General features: G+C 46.9%; 1 protein-coding gene across 3 annotated transcripts in view; it reads right to left on the reverse strand.

Moving 5' to 3' along the window:
* CFAP44 (cilia and flagella associated protein 44) overlaps positions 1-19055 on the reverse strand; it is a 748689-nt gene that overhangs the window by 541124 nt on the left and 188510 nt on the right. For all 3 annotated transcript variants that reach the window (XM_086935641.1, XM_086935640.1, XM_086935642.1), the window contains one exon: positions 13435-14169. In XM_086935641.1, the coding sequence (XP_086791767.1) occupies positions 13435-14169 (735 nt within the window). The remainder of the gene's footprint in view (positions 1-13434; positions 14170-19055) is intronic.

Consider the following 19055-nt stretch of genomic DNA (forward strand, 5'->3'; position numbering starts at 1 on the left):
AGTGTGCAGACTAGGGCGATGGAGGCACCGGACAGCCCAAACAATATCAAGTGAGAACTTGGACACAACACATGTATCAGCAAGTGGTAAAGCCGCACTGGGGAGTGGTGTAGTGCGGAGCAACGAAGTAGACAACTGGGACGACAAGGCACCCAGGGGCCAAAGAACACCACAATAAACCAGGTATGTGCTCCCACAAGGACTCCTGCAGCACAGTACGTGCCAGATGGGCGCCCGACACTCGAATCGGAGTGGGAAACCTCAAGAGTGGCATTGATGGAAGCAATTCAGGGGTCCCGCACCATACTGGAGGGCAAGATTGATACAGAAGCCATTGAGATGGGCCTCCTGCGCACACACTTCTGGAAGGTTTCAGAGAGAGTAACGGTCACAGAACAAACAAATGGAGGGCTGGTCCAGGACTTGTTACCCTTAAGAAACAAGTTGCAAAGTTAACTACAGCTGCAAAGATGCTTGAAGATAGGGGAGGATATTGAGGAAAAGTCCTGCCGTAACAACCTGCGGCTGATAAGGGTTCCCGGGAAAAGTGGAGGGTGCCTCAACAGAATCCTTGCTGGAGAACTGGGTTCTTACCACACTCAAACCAGACGGCCTATCCCCTATGTTCCCGGTAGACTGAGCGCACAGGGTGCTAATCACATTGAGGGGAGGGGGAAGACTAACAAACTGTTATGTGTGTCATATTGCTTTCGAACATTGACTCCTATGTTGGAATTCACTTAGGGCACTGTTAGGGCAGCCGGAGCGAGACCTGATGTGGACACTCGCCCCATCAAGGGTGTGGAAAACACCGGTTTGACTCGCCCCTCCATTGTACGGGGCATATATTAGTATACTGCAAGGGTTGGCGACTGATAACTGGGACAGCATACCAGCCAGTTAATTCACAGTGGGAAGGGAATAGGGTGTATGAGGGGTGATTTGGCTCAGAATGGTGGGCGATCTGGAATGGTTTGTTTATTGTTGTCGTACTATTGTCCGGAGTGGGGATCTTGTTAACGCTGCGGTACATGTCATGCTGTGGAAAGTGAAAATTACACATACAAGGATGCAGTCAGGGCAGACAGTGAAGGTTCGCACGTTGGAAAGCGCAAGCATGAGATGCGGTAGGGACACAGTACTATTTGCCTGCAAGGTAGAACCCTATAAGATTGTTACATGGAACACCCGGGGCCTAGGCAGTTATATAGGTGCACTCCTAACTCAGAAGCATTGGAGTGTGCATCGCATGCCTGTACGAGACGCACCGCACAGACACTTAGACTGACAAACTGAAGAAAATATGGAGTTAGCAACTGATCAAGCCCTATTTTTCCTCCTATGCCCATGGGGTGGCGGTATGGGTGGCATCCAGGGTCCCCTTTCACACTATCTACATAGAGGCAGGCAACCAGGATTGGTACGTCTTGGTGTGGGATGGCGTGGATGTAACTATCTTGAACGCCTATGCCCCCAATATCGATGATGGGGATTTCTTCCCTCAAATGCAATCACTGGTGACGGATAACATGGTATAACAGCTGTTGTGGGTGGGAGATTTGAACTTGGTCTTAGATGCAAGCATGGACTGGTGACCCACCCACGTTGGACATACAGCGAATGCTGGGCACATTGACTGAAGTCATGCATAACCTGGGCTGCGAGGATGTGTGGTGGGAATTACATCCTACAAGGAGGGAGTACTCCTGTTACTTGGCCACTCATGGAACCTTCAGCCGGATGGACCGAACGCTGCGTACAGCGAACATGAGGGCTGATGTGCAGACGGACACCTATCTGGGCAGGTTTTTATCTGATCACTACCCTCAGATGTTGGAGTGGTGTGCGGACCAGGGACAGAGATACTAGTACATGCAAACAGACATACATATGGATACTTTTAGGCAGGACCTGTGGGAGAAGATCACTGAATACCTGAAGGGCAACTGGAACTTGATGACCAGTAGGGGTACTGAATGGGACCCGGTAAAGGCTGTCATCAGCGGGGAATGCCTTGGGAAGGTGTGCTCTGCACAGACCGTTGCAGAGAGAGCTAGGAGACCTGGGTAGCGAATTGGCGGCTGCTCAGAGAGGGGTCACGGGGACCGGAAGAGGGGGGAGTTCGGTTATTGTGCTCAAATGAGTAGTGGAGATATGGGACAGGCTGGACAGGTTCACACATCAGGAATCACTGAAAATGTCTGCACTGGGAGGGATCACAGCCCTAGCAAATTGCTGGCCTGGCTGCTTAAATGAGAGATGGAAAGAACCCCAAAGGTAGCACTAGGCTGACATTGGCTTTCACCCAACGGAGTATCAATGACACCCTAGGTACACTTGTCTGCCCTTCACGGAGGGGGAAGGCAGCTGATGATGCACAGGTGGTGCTGCTGCCCATGTTGCGAGAAGCACTGGAAGCGGACATTACCCTGGAAGAGGTCAGGGAAGTGATGGGCAAAAAGAACAGAGGGAGAACACCAGGGGGACACAGCCTCCCAGTGGAATTCTAACAGGCATACGCAGCATAGCTGACAGAACCGATGCTTGAAGTATACTGTGAAGCGCGGGAGAGTGAAACACTGCCCCTGACCCTCGGGATGGAATGGTGTGTATGCTCCCACAGCCTGGCAGAGACATGACAAACCTGTCTTCCTACAGACCTCTCACTATGCTCAATGTAGAAACTAAAGTATTATCTTAGGTCTTGGGGGAGCAATTGAAGGGTGCAATGGGAACACTGGTGCTTGAAGACCAATGCAGCTCTATGCCCGGACGAAGCACAGCTTTTAATTTGATGAGACTCGCACATGGGATCCACTCCATCCGGGGAAGTGACAGAACGTTGGTCTTGGTCTCCGTAGACGTAACTAAGGCTTTTAATGTGGTATGACATTATCTGCAGTTCATACTTAGGAAGATGGGAATTGGAACTGTCTTCTGTAAATGGATGAGTATACTCTATAGGGTGTGTAGCAAAAGTGTGCGAAGTGGGGGGTGTCTCACAGATTGGATGTGCAGTGGGGCACACGACAGGGCTGTCCGCTTTCACCGCTTCTCTTCGCCCTGGCGATGAATCCATTGTCGGCGAAACTTCAGAATGGCATTGGGGACTTTGGTATAGAGTTTAGGGCCACCACGCACCTAATATCTCTATGTGCAGACGTCAAAGTCGGTGCAGCTGCTTAAGCGGGACTGGAGACCTTCGGGGAGGTGTTGAGCCTATGTAGTAACACTGCTATTTCCACTAGGGGCGTTACAAGTGGTACCGGAGTTGAAGCTGGTCCCACTAGGGTTGAGTTGGGAGACCACTTGCTTCCAATATCTTGGTTTCTGGTGGGGCACATAATGGAGACCAGAGGCGGTACCGGGTGGAACTGCTAGTGGACGGACTGATCAGGTCTGTTTGCTCTGGCAGGAAGGGTCACGGTGGTGAAGCTGTTATTCCTTTCCAGGTATCTGTACATAATACAAAACGAGTTATACATGCATTGTAGTTTATTTAAGACCTTTGATAGTTTGTTGATTTAATTAGTGTGGGATGGGAAAAGGAACAGGGTGGCACCGATGCAACTCAAACGAGACATGGTGAAGGGGGTATGGGCCTCCTGGACTTGGAGCTATACTATTATGCATCTAAGTTGCTGCATGCTGCCAAGTGGGCAACCGGAGAAGACAACTAGAGGACGACGTTTTTGCGGGGCACTTATGGCGCACATTATTTGATGGCCCTGCTCATGCTCAGCAAGCGGGCGCTGCCTGGCACCCCTTAACGGATCAGACAGGTGGCAGAGTTGTAGGACCGGGTGGTTACCAGAGTATTCAAGAGGCAGCCCTATCCAGGGAGCTGGAGGTCTGGATGCTGCCTCCCTTCAGTCGTATTGGGGAGGACTTGTCAGTGGCGAGGTGGAGGGAGGGGTGTGCGAGATGTTTGGAGATTTGTATCCGGGAGCAGCCTTCCTGACCTTTGGTGAAGCAAGAGAGGTGTTTGCAGTGGGGGCGTTTCCTGCAACACACTAAGCTGGCTAGTCGATGGGGGATCTGGACTGCGTTCCTGAGCATGCCCAAACAGACGGATACATTGCAGCTGCTACAGACGGCAGGATTGGTAAGGCACATGGTGACACATGTATACAAGGCACTCAAAGCAGACAGGGCTTAGATTGAGCCTGTGGCCTGGCAGGCTTGGGGAGAGGACGTTTGGACACCCTGACAGACCTGGAATGGAAAGCGACCTGTGAATTGGGACTGAACGTCTTGCGTCAGGGCCGGCATTAGGGCAGTGTGACCGGTGCGGCCGCACTGGGCGTTGACCTGTGGAGGGGTCGCCGACCTGAGGGGGGAGGCCCTTTGTTTAACAATAACCTATGATTGGAGAGATGAGGGGCACTTATGCCCGATGGCAGTGAGAAAATCCGAGGAGGTGGTCATGGGGTATGAGGGTGCCAAAAATATTTGTCGCACCGGGCGCCACCTGCGTTAAAGCCGGCCCTGTCTTGTGTAATGCTTGATTCAAACTGCCTCATTTGAAATACGGGCATCACATGTACCTTACACCGATCATACTCTGTAGAATGTATGTGACCGGGGGATGAGGGGGGTGAATGTCCTAGGTGTAGAGGGGAAGGGGCCTTGTTCCTACATATGCCTTTGGAGAGCCCGAGAGTGCATGCTTACTGGATAAAAGTGGTTGCGAGACAGAGAATTGACCACGCTTGCAATTGAGGATATACCCCAAGTGTGGTTGTTTGGTATTGTTAAGCAGCAATGAGGGGGTAAATGCACTGGAGGTTCCTACAGATGGCTCTATGTTGGCCAGATAGAGAGTGGCCGTAGGGCGGTTGGATGTCAGACCCCCCTCCATTACGCCGTGGTAAAGGGATGTGGATGAACGGGTGATTTTCAAGGAAGCACACATGAAACTCAACCGCATGGCAGACAAGTTGCAGGCAGACCTAGAGGCCTGGGCCACAGTGATGGAGAACATGCACACTGGTCGGACGGTACGCACAAACCCAAGACACAGACTCATCTACCGAACAAGGTCACACTCAAGTTACCGGGAAGGTAAAGATGACATATGAGGATACCCAGAGGTCAATCAATCAATCATATCATTTGTAAAGCGCAGTACTCACCCGTGAGGGTCTCAAGGCGCTGGGGTGGGGAATGCTGCTACTGCTTGAAAAGCCAGGTCTTGGGCAGTTTTCTGAAGGTCCCAGTGAATGATGGGACCCGGGGAAGTGGGGAGGGCAGAGCAAAGGGAACCAGCACACCAGTTAGCAAGCTGGATGGGACACACAGGCATACACCTCTGGGGGCCTCTTAATATTACATTGGCGCAACAGGGGAAAAACAACGAGGAAGCGGAAACAGGGGGCTACAAACGTGACTGTATTCCTTGAACGTTATCAACATTATGGGTGATGAGAAAGCGAAGCAAAACGACTGAACTACAACAGGTTATTGTATTGGTCATTGATTTTTTTGTTAATTATGTGATGGTTATTCATGTAGAAATGTATTCCTTTGCGTTTTCTATTATTCTCTATTGTTGGGCACATTGCTAATCGAAAATTAATTTAAAAAAGAATGAAATAAAAAGAATTCAAAGTAAACTCCTATTGAAACTGAGAACTTTTTAATGGTTTCATTTTTAATTCACAGTTCTGAAGTCTTTCGATTTTGATGACTTACATTGAACTGTGACTAACAATTCTGAACTTCTGTAAGTAGGGGCTGCCTCCAAATATGTGTTATTTGCATTTATGTTTATTTATTGTTATTCTACTTTTATTGTTCATATTTATAGATTGTTCTATTAATGTGTACAATACATATTCCGTACATTTAAGTGCTTTTATTTGCAACCGATTGTGTACCTTGTGCAAAAAAGATGCATTACATTCAGTGACACTGCTGATGCATGTTTTGTCAGACTTGCTGGGGTGGCGCTACCCCTTGCCTCTCTCTGGAGATCACTGGTCATGATCTTACTGCTTTAAGAAGCGGTGTAAGGGTGTTCACAACAGCTGTATGTGCCATGCTATTGACACGCATGAAAGAGAGCCATGACGTTCTTCATGTGCGGCGGGGTGTGGTGGGTCACAGGCCCTCCTTCTTTGGAGGCAGGTACTCACTTTTCACGGTCAGACTCCTATCTCAAGCACTCTCTAGACACATGCATGTATTTCATCAGTAGAGGGCAGCACACCTTCCTCTGGGGTTGCTGCACCCAGGAGCGTCTCCACAGCTCGAGGAGGCCCATAGTGAGAAGCAGAGCTGGGAAATGTCCTGCAAAGGGGCGAACCGTGCTGGGATGTGAGGCAGTGTGCTCCAAACCCTCTTTCAGTTTAAAAGGCTCCCTTGACCCAGGGGTGTATGATGTTACAACGCATTCCGTCGTAACGCATGCCTTTACCACGCCTGCCTTACAACGCAAATGCCACTCCCACACATAACCTTTACCACAAATATTCCTTTACCACACATTTTTTTTCAACGATTTTCGTTGCAAGTTCACGCATGGTAAGAGCATACTCTTGGTAAAGGTTATTCCCCCACCCCTAAACCTTTCTTACAAATACCCCTCCCCATAACCCTAAAATCGGACCCCTGCGTTTTTTTTAAATCTAAATTTCCCCTTACCTCATCACGTTGTCTCGCCTGTCGTCTCTTCTTCATGATTTTCCTTGTTGACGCTGCACGTCGTAAAGAGGAAACAGAAGTGTCTTTCCGTTTCCTCTAACAACGTCGATTGCCTCCATGATCGTTACTATCAGGTGCGTTTTTTTGGGGTGGAGACGCCCCCAATCCCCCTTTTCTTTTCTTAAGCATTTTTTTATTGGGGGTTACCCCCTAAGACCCCTTTTTTATTTTAGCATTTACCACACATGCCTTTACTACATATCTCGTGTTAACCATGCATGCGTTGTAATGCATGCGTGGTTAATGTTATGCGTGGAAAAGGCCCCGCTGTAGTGGCCGTTTCCTTTGGCCCAGCAGGCTGACGAGCTTTGGAGACGCACCTGAGTGTCAAAGAAGACAACATATTTGTAATGTTCTTACACCAGTCGATTTTGCAAATCTATCTAGCCTAATTGCATCTTTAGAGGCTTCCGTATAATTGACTTGTTCAGGGGTGGTTCTAAGTCTCCTCCAAAATAAAACTGGTATAAGCATTGCTTCATCTACAATTAGGTTTCTGTCCATGTCGAGGGTCAGCGGGTAAGAAGGTGTACTCATAGGGAGAGAGGTCAAAGTTCTAATGAACCTATGGTCCGTTTTGGCCATGTCAGATACATTGTGAAACCCCCAGAGTTCTGTACCATACAGTCATATGTCTGTAGAGGAGCAATTGTTTTGCATGTGAAGCAGGGTTCTCTTTTAGAATGGCTCCTGCTATTTGTTTGAGTTTGAAGGATGCTTTGTTTACATATATTTCCAAGACATTCTAGCTGGTAATTTGATTCCCAAATACTCCAATGCATCCCCTCTTTCTAGCTCCTCACCACTCATAATCATTTGCCCTGTAAATGATGTATGCTGATAAATTGACATAAATTAATTGTGTCTTGGCTGCATTAATCTCTAATCCTCATAACAAGCAAAACTCCTCAAAGCGAGACAGGAGGGTTTGTAGCCCTGTAGGTGTTTGTGACACTAACATGGTGTCATCTGCGAAGAGTAAAGTAGATCCCTTCGCATTGGCCTGGGATGGGCGTCAGCAGGTAGAATTGAAAGAAAGTGCATTACCTATTTCAAGTATAAAGAAAACAGGGTAGGGTCAGGAACACATCCCTGTCGGACGCCCTTTCTGACAGGGATTGGGTTTGTAAGCTGGCCCTGCTCACCTCAGCTAACTCTTGCAAAACTGCCCTCATGAAGACGAACAATGATTGAAAGCATATTTGAGGGCATTCCCATCTCTCCTAGCACTTGCCTATGCTTGTGCCGGGGAACCAAGTCAAAAGCAAACTTCAAATCGACAAAGGCCTCGGTTTTCCAGTAAAGAAGCAAAAATAAAAAAAACATGGTCGACAGTGCTAGTTTTTTTCCTGAAGCCTACTTGGTATGTCGTATTTTCCGTTCTTCAATCCATACATTGATTTTCTGCACAACGACCCGACAAAAAAACTTCTGTGTAGAGTCTCCCAAGCTTATTAGTCTATAAATTATAGGCTATAGCATTACTCAAAAGTAGAATATAATTAGACCATTTTGATGTGTCCGAAATAAAGATATCACCCGGAATGCCGTCTGATCCGGGGCACCTACTGCGGTTTATACATCACAAAGGCCAAACGTCCATGTACAACTGTTTGGTCAGTAGCAATAAAATTCTGACTCTCTGAGGCTCTCTTGGACAAATCGTTATTATGCAAGACCTTGAAGTGATTGCCCCAAGCTTGGGGAAAAATGTGATTTACTGGTTGAGTAGCTGCCTCATTTTTCCCCCATGCAACGAGAGACCAAAATGTAGTCATATCTCTCTCCTCATAAGTAGTTAGAAGGTCCCATCACCTTTCTTCCTCCCAGTCCTTCTTAGTTTTATATTGGGTTTCTTTACAATATACCTTCCGAAGGGTGCTTATTTAGCATCATTTTCTTATCTTGATAGCTCATATTAACTGGCTTCTAGTCTTCCTATACCCTTTGTTGAATTAGGAGATATTATGATTGTTTCCTTCTATTGTGTAAATTAGGCCCAAGAAAGTGAGCCATTAGCTGGCCGAATAAGCTTGAATGGATACTTGAAACTTGCTGCAGGGTGTCCTTAACCGCATGCGCGCTAGCGCGTTTTCCCGCTGTGCGCAGGATTTTGAAAATCGCTGCTTTTGTGACAAAGCCAGCTCGTCATCCGCGTAGCGCAGGTGACGCCCATGACGAGCTGGCTTTGTCATCCGCGTCGAAGGGGTTAATAGAAGGATGCTTACCCTCCAGAGAAAGGGAGAGTGGAAAAAGAGAAGCTGCCGGTCTGGACCGGGAGAGAGGCTGATCAACTGGGTCGTGGGATCCGGTTATTCAGAAGTGAATGCCCTCATACACTCGGATGGGTGTCGTGCTTCATCATTGGGCTGCACATCGTCGGGCCAGCACTGCAATGCCTAATGCGCCCCTCGAGGGGGCTCTTTATCGGGGATCTTCTAACCTGATAACCGTAATGATGAGTGCAAGTGATGATATAGTGAGTGTAGGGTAGGGTGGTAAGTGGTTTAAAAATGTCTACGAGGTACTGAAGATGGTTTAATAAGGTGGTCCCCTCGACAAAAGTAAAAACAAGTGAACGCTGTCCTAGGAACCAATGGACCTTGCTAACTGAAAATATGTGAAGTAGGGTCAACATGTTTCATGTCTTGTGGGCCAACTGGGTCTTACGCAATTCGTTAGGACCAAATAGATGACGCCTACTCTACTCCTGATTACAAGACATCGGAAATCCAACCCTATTAGGTTAGTGATTATGCCTCCAGGGCGGCGGAGGAGGGTAGGCGATAGGTAAATTAGCATGTATGAGACCACTTTGTTTCCGTAGCTTAGCGCAGGCCTGAGCCCATTCCTAAGGGGTACAATCACTACTCTATTTTGACAGATTTCCGATATCCTGTACCGTACCAGGTACAGTTGACAACAAACATTGATTGGGTGCATTTACTCAAACACACCTTCAGTCCCAGTCAGGTGTAGGGTAGGCGTCATCTATTTGGTCCTGATGAATTGCCTAAGATCCATTTGGGCCAGTAGGCATGTATACTGGAAAAGGAGTCAAGTTTGTCCAGGATATTCACTGTACAGGCAGTTTTGACTGGTGTTATGAAGTAAAGGTCATGGACATTTTAATACATGTTTTCCTTTTTTAGATAGCAGCTTCCTAAATTTAACCCAAACATGCACAAGTTGTGTCTGCATCTGTGCCGAAGACTCACGTTTTCTGATTTCAGAGCATTTTCATGCAAGTCTTTACCCTGTGCCTGCTCAGAAATGCTTCTCAATTGGTAAAAATGTGCCTTCTGCATACAGAAGGAGACACATTTGTATACTGATAGTTTTCAGGGCAGGTGATCCAATGTGAGACTCTGGTGAGCATTTAGTTTTATTTTTTAAAGGTAAAGGCAAAGCTGATCAGGCTGATACCTGACTTGAGTGGTATATTTATGCCTTTGAATTGAATGATAAGAAACATCTGCAGATGGTCACTTCTGCACTACCTCCTGATTTTACATGGGTAGGAGATGTACTCACACAAATGCGGATGACAATACGTGGACACACCTGGAAACGCTGTGTCACTTACCTGAAGGCAGCAGCAGTCTTGGGGTTCGGCCAAGAGGGGAAGTGAGCTGTCAACGAAGAAGTGAAGCAAGAAGCAACTGGAGGGGCCAAGCCAGGCTGTATAGAAGCTGGGAACAGGACTGCAGCACCTTGAGTCACAGACTAGAGGTTCACTTGCCTAGCCCTAGGTAAACTGCAGACTGACTGGGCTTGTATTCAGCGCTGCACCCCTGCTTCAGATGCACACAGCATGCCCATGGTAGATTGTGAAATTGTGTGTGAATAAGATTGGCGACAAGACACAGACAGCGTCAACAATCAGCGATGAAGGAAGGGGTGAGGGATTGGTCAAGCAGTGCAGTGGGAGGGGGTTGAGGGGCAAGCAAGCAACACCAAGACATTCATTTTAAAAAATCCTCTCACTTTGAAATCCGGAAAGAAAATAAACAAGCGCCCTCAGAAAACATCATCTGACATTTAACGTCAGTCTTTGAACGTACAGCAACTGTAATGATAAAAGAACAAGATGTATAGGCCGGCTTACAGAAACGGATCTCGGAGTGACTGAAAACACAAGCGCTCGTGTGAAATGCTCTTAAACGGAGAAAAAGTAGTTCCTAAAATCGTTCTAAAAATGGGAGCAATGGGTGGATAGTAGTAACGGGTCCATGCTCTCGGGGAAGGCTCAACAGAGTAAGAGGCATAACGTATGCATGCCATTGACACATGTGGACAACACCATCTATTATGTCAATGCTACTTTGTGAGGAGGCAAGCGAGTTAAAACGAATCCTGTGCCGGTAATCCTGTGTGGTCTACGGCAATCTTTAATTTAGAACAAAGCTTAAGAAAACCGTACCGCAAAAAACGTGTTTGCTTGCATGGGTATGTAGTCTTAGACTTGTTTCTGATGTGATGTGGGTTTCATGGAAGATTTGGAGTTTAGTGCTGAAAGACCTCTCCACCTCAGGCAAGCCTGTCACTGCCTCGATTCAGGAAAGACCACAAGACTTGGCTCTTCCACAGACCAGAAGTAAGGGGCATTGTGACCCTAACGGGCAAGTAGTTTCACCTTATAAGCCACCTTATTGACTGATTGACAGCTGCCAGCGTGCACCGTTAACTTTTGCCTCATTGTCACAGATGCACAATATTTTCATGCGTCTCTGTAACACAAGAGATGCCTATGTGTGCTGTTAAAGTGGTTCCGATTGTGCCATTGACAACGTGAGAGACACAGCCAGGACCAAACTATGGCCACATTCGTGCCTTGCAAACTATAGTCACTGCTCCCTTTTTGGCCTCAAATATTAGCAGGAGGCTCACACCAATCGGTACATCTCTCAGCATCTTGCGTTCAGCATCAGCACCCTTGATGCCTGCATCTGAGCTCAGTACGCCCACTCGGGGCCACGCTCGATTCCACATCCTGCATGGTACCTTTAATGAGCAGAACTAACCTTAGAAGCAGCTCTCTTTAAAGTCACATAGAACGAATGCCAAAAGGTAAACATGTCGAAATCAGCCAAACAGCTAAAACAAAGATGCAGAATGATGACGAGAGGAAAGTAAGCGCCAAAGCAAGAGCCGGATATGTGTGGGGGGACATGATGGGAGACCTCTATTGAGACAGTACTCCAGATTGAACCATGCATGCCACCTTCCATTAGCTTCTAATTAAGAAGCATTGGCAAGGCCCATAGAGTTCGCCTATGCGAGAACGCTTGGCGCTGTCTATGTCTTCAGCTTGGCTGAAAGTAAAGGAAACAAGCATTAGCCTTTGCCTCAAATTGTAAAGCGCTCTGATATCCTTTGGGATCAAGTTCGCGCTATATCAAACTTTATAAATCAATAAAAATAAAAATAAAGTCAAAAGGTCTTGTATATGTGAGTGCTCTTGGCATTTTCACTGTCTTTAGCCACGTTCAGGGGCGGCTCTAGGCTCATGGTGGCCCTGGGCAGGGAGCGTAGGTAGGGGGCCCCGGAAGAGGGGGTCCGGGCGGTGCGGAGCACGGAGGCCAGTGAAGAGGGGGGTTAGGGTGTTTGGAAGTGGAACAGAGCCGGAGGCCGCCAAATCCCTGCCAGGGGCCGCCACGCAAATATGTATCCATCCTCAGAAGATTATTATATTAAGGACATATATTGCTGTGGTGGCCCTGTGCAGGTGCACAGCTTGCACATGCCTAAGGCCGCCCCTGCCACGTTTGACAGCACGGCAACTGTTGGACAGCACGGCAACTGTTGGGCAGCACAGCTGAAAGTAAAGAAAAAAGCGCTATTATGCAGGTAGAGCTGTCTGTGTCATACCGGCTTTTTCTCTTTCTGGTTAGCCATGGCACACAGCAGCCACTCTGCAGTGCTACATCGCTAAACAGCACAACGATAAAGCCAATAGCTCTTGCTTAGGCGAGACAGATTGGCTTTGCCAATGCTTGTTCTATATTGTACCTAAAAGACGTTAGTCCGTGCTGCATGCCACATGTTGCTGGATTACTGAAGAGTACACATTTACATTAAACAGAAACACATTGAGAAGAAGGTAGGAGAGCAAAGGAGGTCTGCTGAGAAATTCCACAATGAGTTCTGGTGTTAGCGGGGCCGCAAACGCTTTCTGAAAGAGGGGTCTGGGGGTGTCCTGTAAAGGGGGGGGGGGGGGGGTGGGCGGTACACTTACACCAAAGAAAACCAAGCAGAATGTATACAGGCAAATGCCGCACATACTGCATTTTGCAGCGCAAAGTAAACTTGAAATGTGGAGTGAGTACTGCACCTGGTAAATCCCACACCCTTTGCCGGGTGTGGCGTTACCGCCAAATATACCAGGGCACTCCGACTGAAACCCCACCAAGCTTCCACTTTTCCTTTTTTTTGCTAATCAGTCCTTTTATTCCCCTTTGAAGGCCTCATTTTTTCCTTTTTTTAGAGTTTAAAACAGTAAAAGGCTTGCTTCTAAATGGCTTTAAAGATAGATTGTGCTGGTAAGGATGATTTCAGACTGGTTCATCTGTGTTGCACAATCACTCCAGGACAAAGCCGCCAATCCTCACCTGGGACTGGGCAGGCGGGAAGAGGAAGATTTGTTCACCATATTACAAAAACAACGACAACAGGTTTACATCCTAACACAGACAATATTCAAATTGGATTGTATGAAGTGGCACTTACCTAGGACGGCTAACTCCTTCGGGAGAGACCCTTTTCCATACGACGAACCTTTGTCTTCATATCCGCTAGACCCCTTGCGAGACGTGTGCCCTTTTTTATCTTGGAGGCTAGACCCCCTGCGGGATGTTGGAGACTTATCTTGCTGGGAAGATCTCCTGCGGAATGTTAACCCTTTGTCATCTTGCTGTAAAGACTCCTTTGCGAAAGTCACATTCTTCTCATCTTGCATGGCAGATCCTTTGCGAGATGTCGCCGCGGAAGAATCTGGTGTGGTAGACTCGATGCGAGGAGTGGTACGACCTGCCTCCTCTTCCTTTTTGGACTCCGTTGCAGAGTCCACTTCTTTTTCATCTGGCTGGGCTGGCACCTCGGCAGACACACCTTCTTCATCCTGCTCGGTGGATCTCTCGGGAGAGGTCTCATCTTTTTCACCTCGAAATCTGGATCCTCTGCGAGACCTGGCCCCTTTTTCAGACGCCCTCCGGGCGGACAAGCCTTTTTCCCCTTGCGGAGCGGATCCTCTGCGGGACGGCGTGCGTTTTTCAACGGGCTTGAGTGAAGCTCTCCGGGAGGTCGCTCCTTTTGCCTCTTGTGGGGTTGAATCTCTGCGGGGCCTCCTGCTTTTTTCCTCTTGCTCACTAAACTCCTTGGGGAACTTCACAGCTTTTTCATCTTTCGAGGTAGTCACCTGGCCAGAATCGCTCTCTTCAGTGGTAGCCCCTTCCTTCTTGGGTTCTGTGTCAGACGTGAGGGAGAGGAGGAGAGACATGTTTAATGTATTAATTCGTTATATTCAGTATCGAAACAATATGAAGACCTCATAAACTCACAACACCACCTCTATATTTTAACATGTAGGAGAGGGTCATTCAATGCTGCATTCCAGAGTATTCTCTTTGGGGCATCTGGGGCCTGACCTGGTGGCCGAAATAGGATTAACACACTGTAGAGCCAGCTACAACATACAACGCTGTAAACTAGAATGTGAGAGGTATGGGAGCCTACACAAAAAGAGGTAAAGCACTCCCTTTTCTCTGACGACACCAGGGGCGGCTCTAGGCTCATGGCAACCTTGGGCAGGGAGCGTAGGTATGGGGCGGAGAGCGGAGGCCAGTGAAGAGGGGGAGTCAGGGTGTTCGGAAGTGGAACAGACCCGGAGGCCGACAAATCCCTGCCAAGGGCCGCCACGCTAGTATGTATCCATCCTCAGAGGATTATTATATTAAGGATATATATAGGCGTGGCGGCCCTGTGCAGGTGCACAGCTTGCACATGCCTAAGGCCGCCCCTGACGACATGAAATATATATTGCTTGCCTCAAAGAAACTCATCCTACAGATACAGAGACACCTAACTTAGCTAAAAAAATGTCGGGGACATCTCTATTCCTCAACTTACTGGGCTTATGCTAGAGGAGTGTCTGCATAAATGTAAATGTAAATGTATTGCGATTTATATAGCGCATGTATCACCCGAAGGCATCAAGGCACTTGCCTTGGGAACCCGTCCTGGTATTCCCCTGTGAGATAACCCCAGCAGGGTATCCACAAGGTGAAAGCCAGGCATCCCGCCGCGAGGGGCCGTAGTGGAGATTAAGTTCTCTCACAGGGGAAACCCAATAAGCCCTTGTAGGCTTGGGCAGTTTCTAGTTCAAAACATAAGATGCTACAAGGGACTTGTTTGAAAGACGTTGACTCTTGGTTAACGAGTGGTTTAACAATTTCCACCCTTGTGTATCCACAGGATATCTGGTTTAATTCAAAGCAACATGAATGCAAGGAAGGTAGAAATACAACAGAGAGCTGGAGAAGGTGGGTTTGTATTGAAATAAATCTTTACTTGAAATAAATGATACGGGATGGAAACATAAGTAAATTCAAGCAGTGAGAGTCATGAACTAAGAAAGACAATCAATTTCTCAATAATGATAGTTATCATCTCCTTTAAATGCTGTCGTTTCGACGCCATCTTACAACCACGTTTTATTATTTAATCTGGGTTGTTTGTTTGAATCATTTGGAGCTGATACTTAGGGTTATGAATTATTGAGAAATTGATTGTCTTTCTTAGTTCATGACTCTCACTGCTTGAATTTACTTATGTTTCCATCCCGTATCATTTATTTCAAGTAAAGATTTATTTCAATACAAACCCACCTTCTCCAGCTCTCTGTTGTATTTCTACCTTCCTTGCATTCATGTTGCTTTGAATTAAACCAGATATCCTGTGGATACACAAGGGTGGAAATTGTTAAACCACTCGTTAACCAAGAGTCAACGTCTTTCAAACAAGTCCCTTGTAGCATCTTATGTAGTGGAGATTAAGCAAGCTGTTGCCCAGAGTCTCAGAGTGTGAACCCGTGAGTCGAGTAGGCACCGGAACGAGAACTATCGAGTCCGTGGAATTTTTGAGCCCAAGACCCGCTGAGGCGGGGAATTGAATCCTGGTCCAGGACCGATCTCAGCTTCCGGGTCTGCCGCCTCTAACCCCTGAGCCACACTTCTCCATAGAACTCGCCGGGTGTGCCCTTTATTCTGAAGCAGATAGAGAGGAACAATACCTCTTATTCGGTGTCATGTTAGACGGGAGGGATCTTCGCATCCTGAACATTTATGCACCCAATACATATGATTCTGTGCTTTGTCCCAAACTTCAAAACTGTGTAGAAACTCCACTCATATGGGCAGGTGACTTTAAATGATTAATGAATCGCACACTGGACAGGTCCCCTCTAAGGCTCTAACTGAGAATAAAACGCACACTACAAGAGGCTATGTTCAATATAGGGTGTGTCGATTTATTGAGAGAACAGCACCCACTCGCCAAGGAATACTCATGACGCTCTTCAACCCACAAAACACCAGTAGATTAGACTGGGTACCAATGGTCCCTCTAATTTATTTCCTCTGTGTGCAGCAATGTAAGGTCTCTGCAGCCAATGCTATGTGCGCCAAGAAACTGACCATGCATGCAAGAGTTACCTGGATTTCCACTTTGACAAACAGGCATGCACTCACATGTTTCTTTATTAGCATTTGTTACGCTGAACCGGTTTATAAACCTGCATTGTGTGTTAGTCCTTTTGTGATGCAGCTTTCCCCTGGCATTCATGCTGCATGAGAGGTAGAGCTATGCAAGATTGAAACTCATAGTGAGGGTTGAGCTACAGGCGCAGGATTTGCTTGAGGATGGAGGTGGGGCACAGGTGATAGGGAGATCCAGATATGGTAGATTGGAAGATCTTGAAAACATTCGGAGGGTGAGTGCATTAAGATTGACTGGAGTGCTGCTAGCCAAGGCATTTAACCCCTTCACAGCTGGGCATATTCCCCTGCTGTGCTGGGGGGCGGGGGGTGTGCGCAGCGCCCCGTGCTCATGACGAGCTCTGCTCGTCATGAGCCACGGTGGTCGTGTGCTCATGACCCCGTTTCTTTAGAACGCTCGCACAGCAGGGGAATTTGCCCAGCATGCGAGCGTTCTAATGGTCATGACGAGCTCAGCTTGTCATGAGCACACGAGCACCGTGGCTCATGACGAGCTGAGCTCGTCATGAGACTCGAAGGTGCTAAGTCATTGCTAAGGTACTGAGCTGTCAGAGAGTGGTTACTGGAATCAGCAGTGCTTGATGAAGTGAACATATTGTAGCCTTATAGCCCACGGTAGAGGGCTATACCGGCTATTAAAGGCCCTCTCCAGCAATAAAGGCCCGAGCCGAAGGCGAGGGCCTTTAACAAGGGAGAGGGACTTTAATAGCCGGTATAACCCAGCTACGAAGGGCTATAAGGCTATTAGAACATTCTGCCACTAGAGGGCAGAATGTTCTAACAAAAAAGAACAAAGCCTTATGGGAGGGTGAGGGGACGGGATTCTACTCAGGTTCCCTGAAGCCTTTGTTCACAGCCAGAGCTGTAAACAAAGGAACATTGGAATGTTGAAGCTCCAGGCTTATACCAGCCTTTATAAGCCCATAGCTCTTCCATTGTTTTCAATGGAGCTTCCAACATTCCAATGTTCTAATATATTATATATTTAACCTACTTTGTCGCAGACATGCTGTGCTATCTTTTCGCACTCTATGTGATTTGTTCACAGGACAACATTGGAGGTGCATGTAGTCTGAGCAGGTTTAGGGCTCACTGCAGGCACTGTGAGAAACTGGCAATGAATTCTGCCTTAAGTACAGAGCTCTCAATCATGTCCCATCATAATCACTCACACACTGTTTTACTTAATAAGACACGTGGCTGTGACTCAGTCCACAGTATGCAGTGTCATATAGTGCACAATAAACTTCATCCTCTTAGGTAATGCACAATGAAATAATACATGAAGCATCCATGCATCTCAGCATAATTTGTGTAAACTGGGCTGGTAATGGAGTGACTGTTTATGTAAGAATGTGTGTGATGTACATTTCCAAAACATGTGGATTTATTATAGTAGGTACTGTACAGTGGTTATTATTACTTCTACATTTAAAAAAGCAAACTGTGTTTGTAAATGAAACACATGGAAAGCTTTATTTCAGGTTGAAGGGAAGCCTACATGAACCAAGAAGAATCAGGCATAGGGTTCACACCCACTCAGACAGTGGTGCTGCAGTTACTCATAATAATGTTTTTGTCCTCTATGCGAGGTCCAGAGTAAATCCACTTTTTCTGTCAAAACATGCAGTCCTCTATCTTTGCTAGCAGTGGCACATAGCTAAGGTTTATGCATATTTTGGAAAGACCAGGTACATGCCAGCAGCATACAAATTATGCCATGAAAGGGTAAGGAAAATGGCCCTTCTGACTGTTGTTGGAATAGAAAAATACAGAGATTCACATGGTTTGAATGGTCCCTGGTGCCACTGCACCTGCTGCACTAATGGTAGCTACTTCCCTGGTACTAACATCTGCACACGCCCACGACAAGGAACAGTGAGCTGGTGCCTCTAAAAGAAAATGATACAATTAGTGTTGTGCAGATGTGTAGCTTCCATTGGTGCAGCAGGTGCAACGACACCACGGCCGAGGGCCAGAGGGGCCACTGAAGGCCGACTATTGCTGTATTTGCATTTAGTTGCTGATTTGTACAAAGTAAAACTAGAAAATCTGAGATTGATCCCGGCTTTATCACATAACCAAATTGTGTGACCTTAGGCAAATAGTTTATTTCAGCATTATGCCATTTTCTTCATTATCGTATATGAAAGCACCTTTAAATCGGTGAGTTCAGCATAAGAGGCATACAAACATATTGTTTTGATTTTTTAGACTATAATGTCCTCTCTATACAAGAATGTGGGCCACATACAGGGAGCACATGACAACTTACTTTCCTCAGTTCACAAACCGCATTGCTACGGGGGGAAGGGAAAGAATGGTTCTATTTTTAAAAACTATGGGGCACATGCATCAAGCATTTTTGTCTTCGCAAACATGCCAATTCACAGCATCAGCCCCTTTGTGAATGCAAAAAATGCTTTTCAGAAAAAGGGACCACTTTTCCTTTGTGAATGTTTGTTACATCGTTTTTTAAGAGCAGGCAGTGGTGCTCGTACCACTGCCTACTCTTAAAAAATGAAAAGATTTTTTTAATGTTTATTTTAGAAACACATCCAGTTAATACTTTAAAGA

Source organism: Lissotriton vulgaris, chromosome 8 (assembly GCF_964263255.1).
Source record: "Lissotriton vulgaris chromosome 8, aLisVul1.2, whole genome shotgun sequence".
In the NCBI taxonomy this organism is placed as follows: domain Eukaryota; kingdom Metazoa; phylum Chordata; class Amphibia; order Caudata; family Salamandridae; genus Lissotriton; species Lissotriton vulgaris.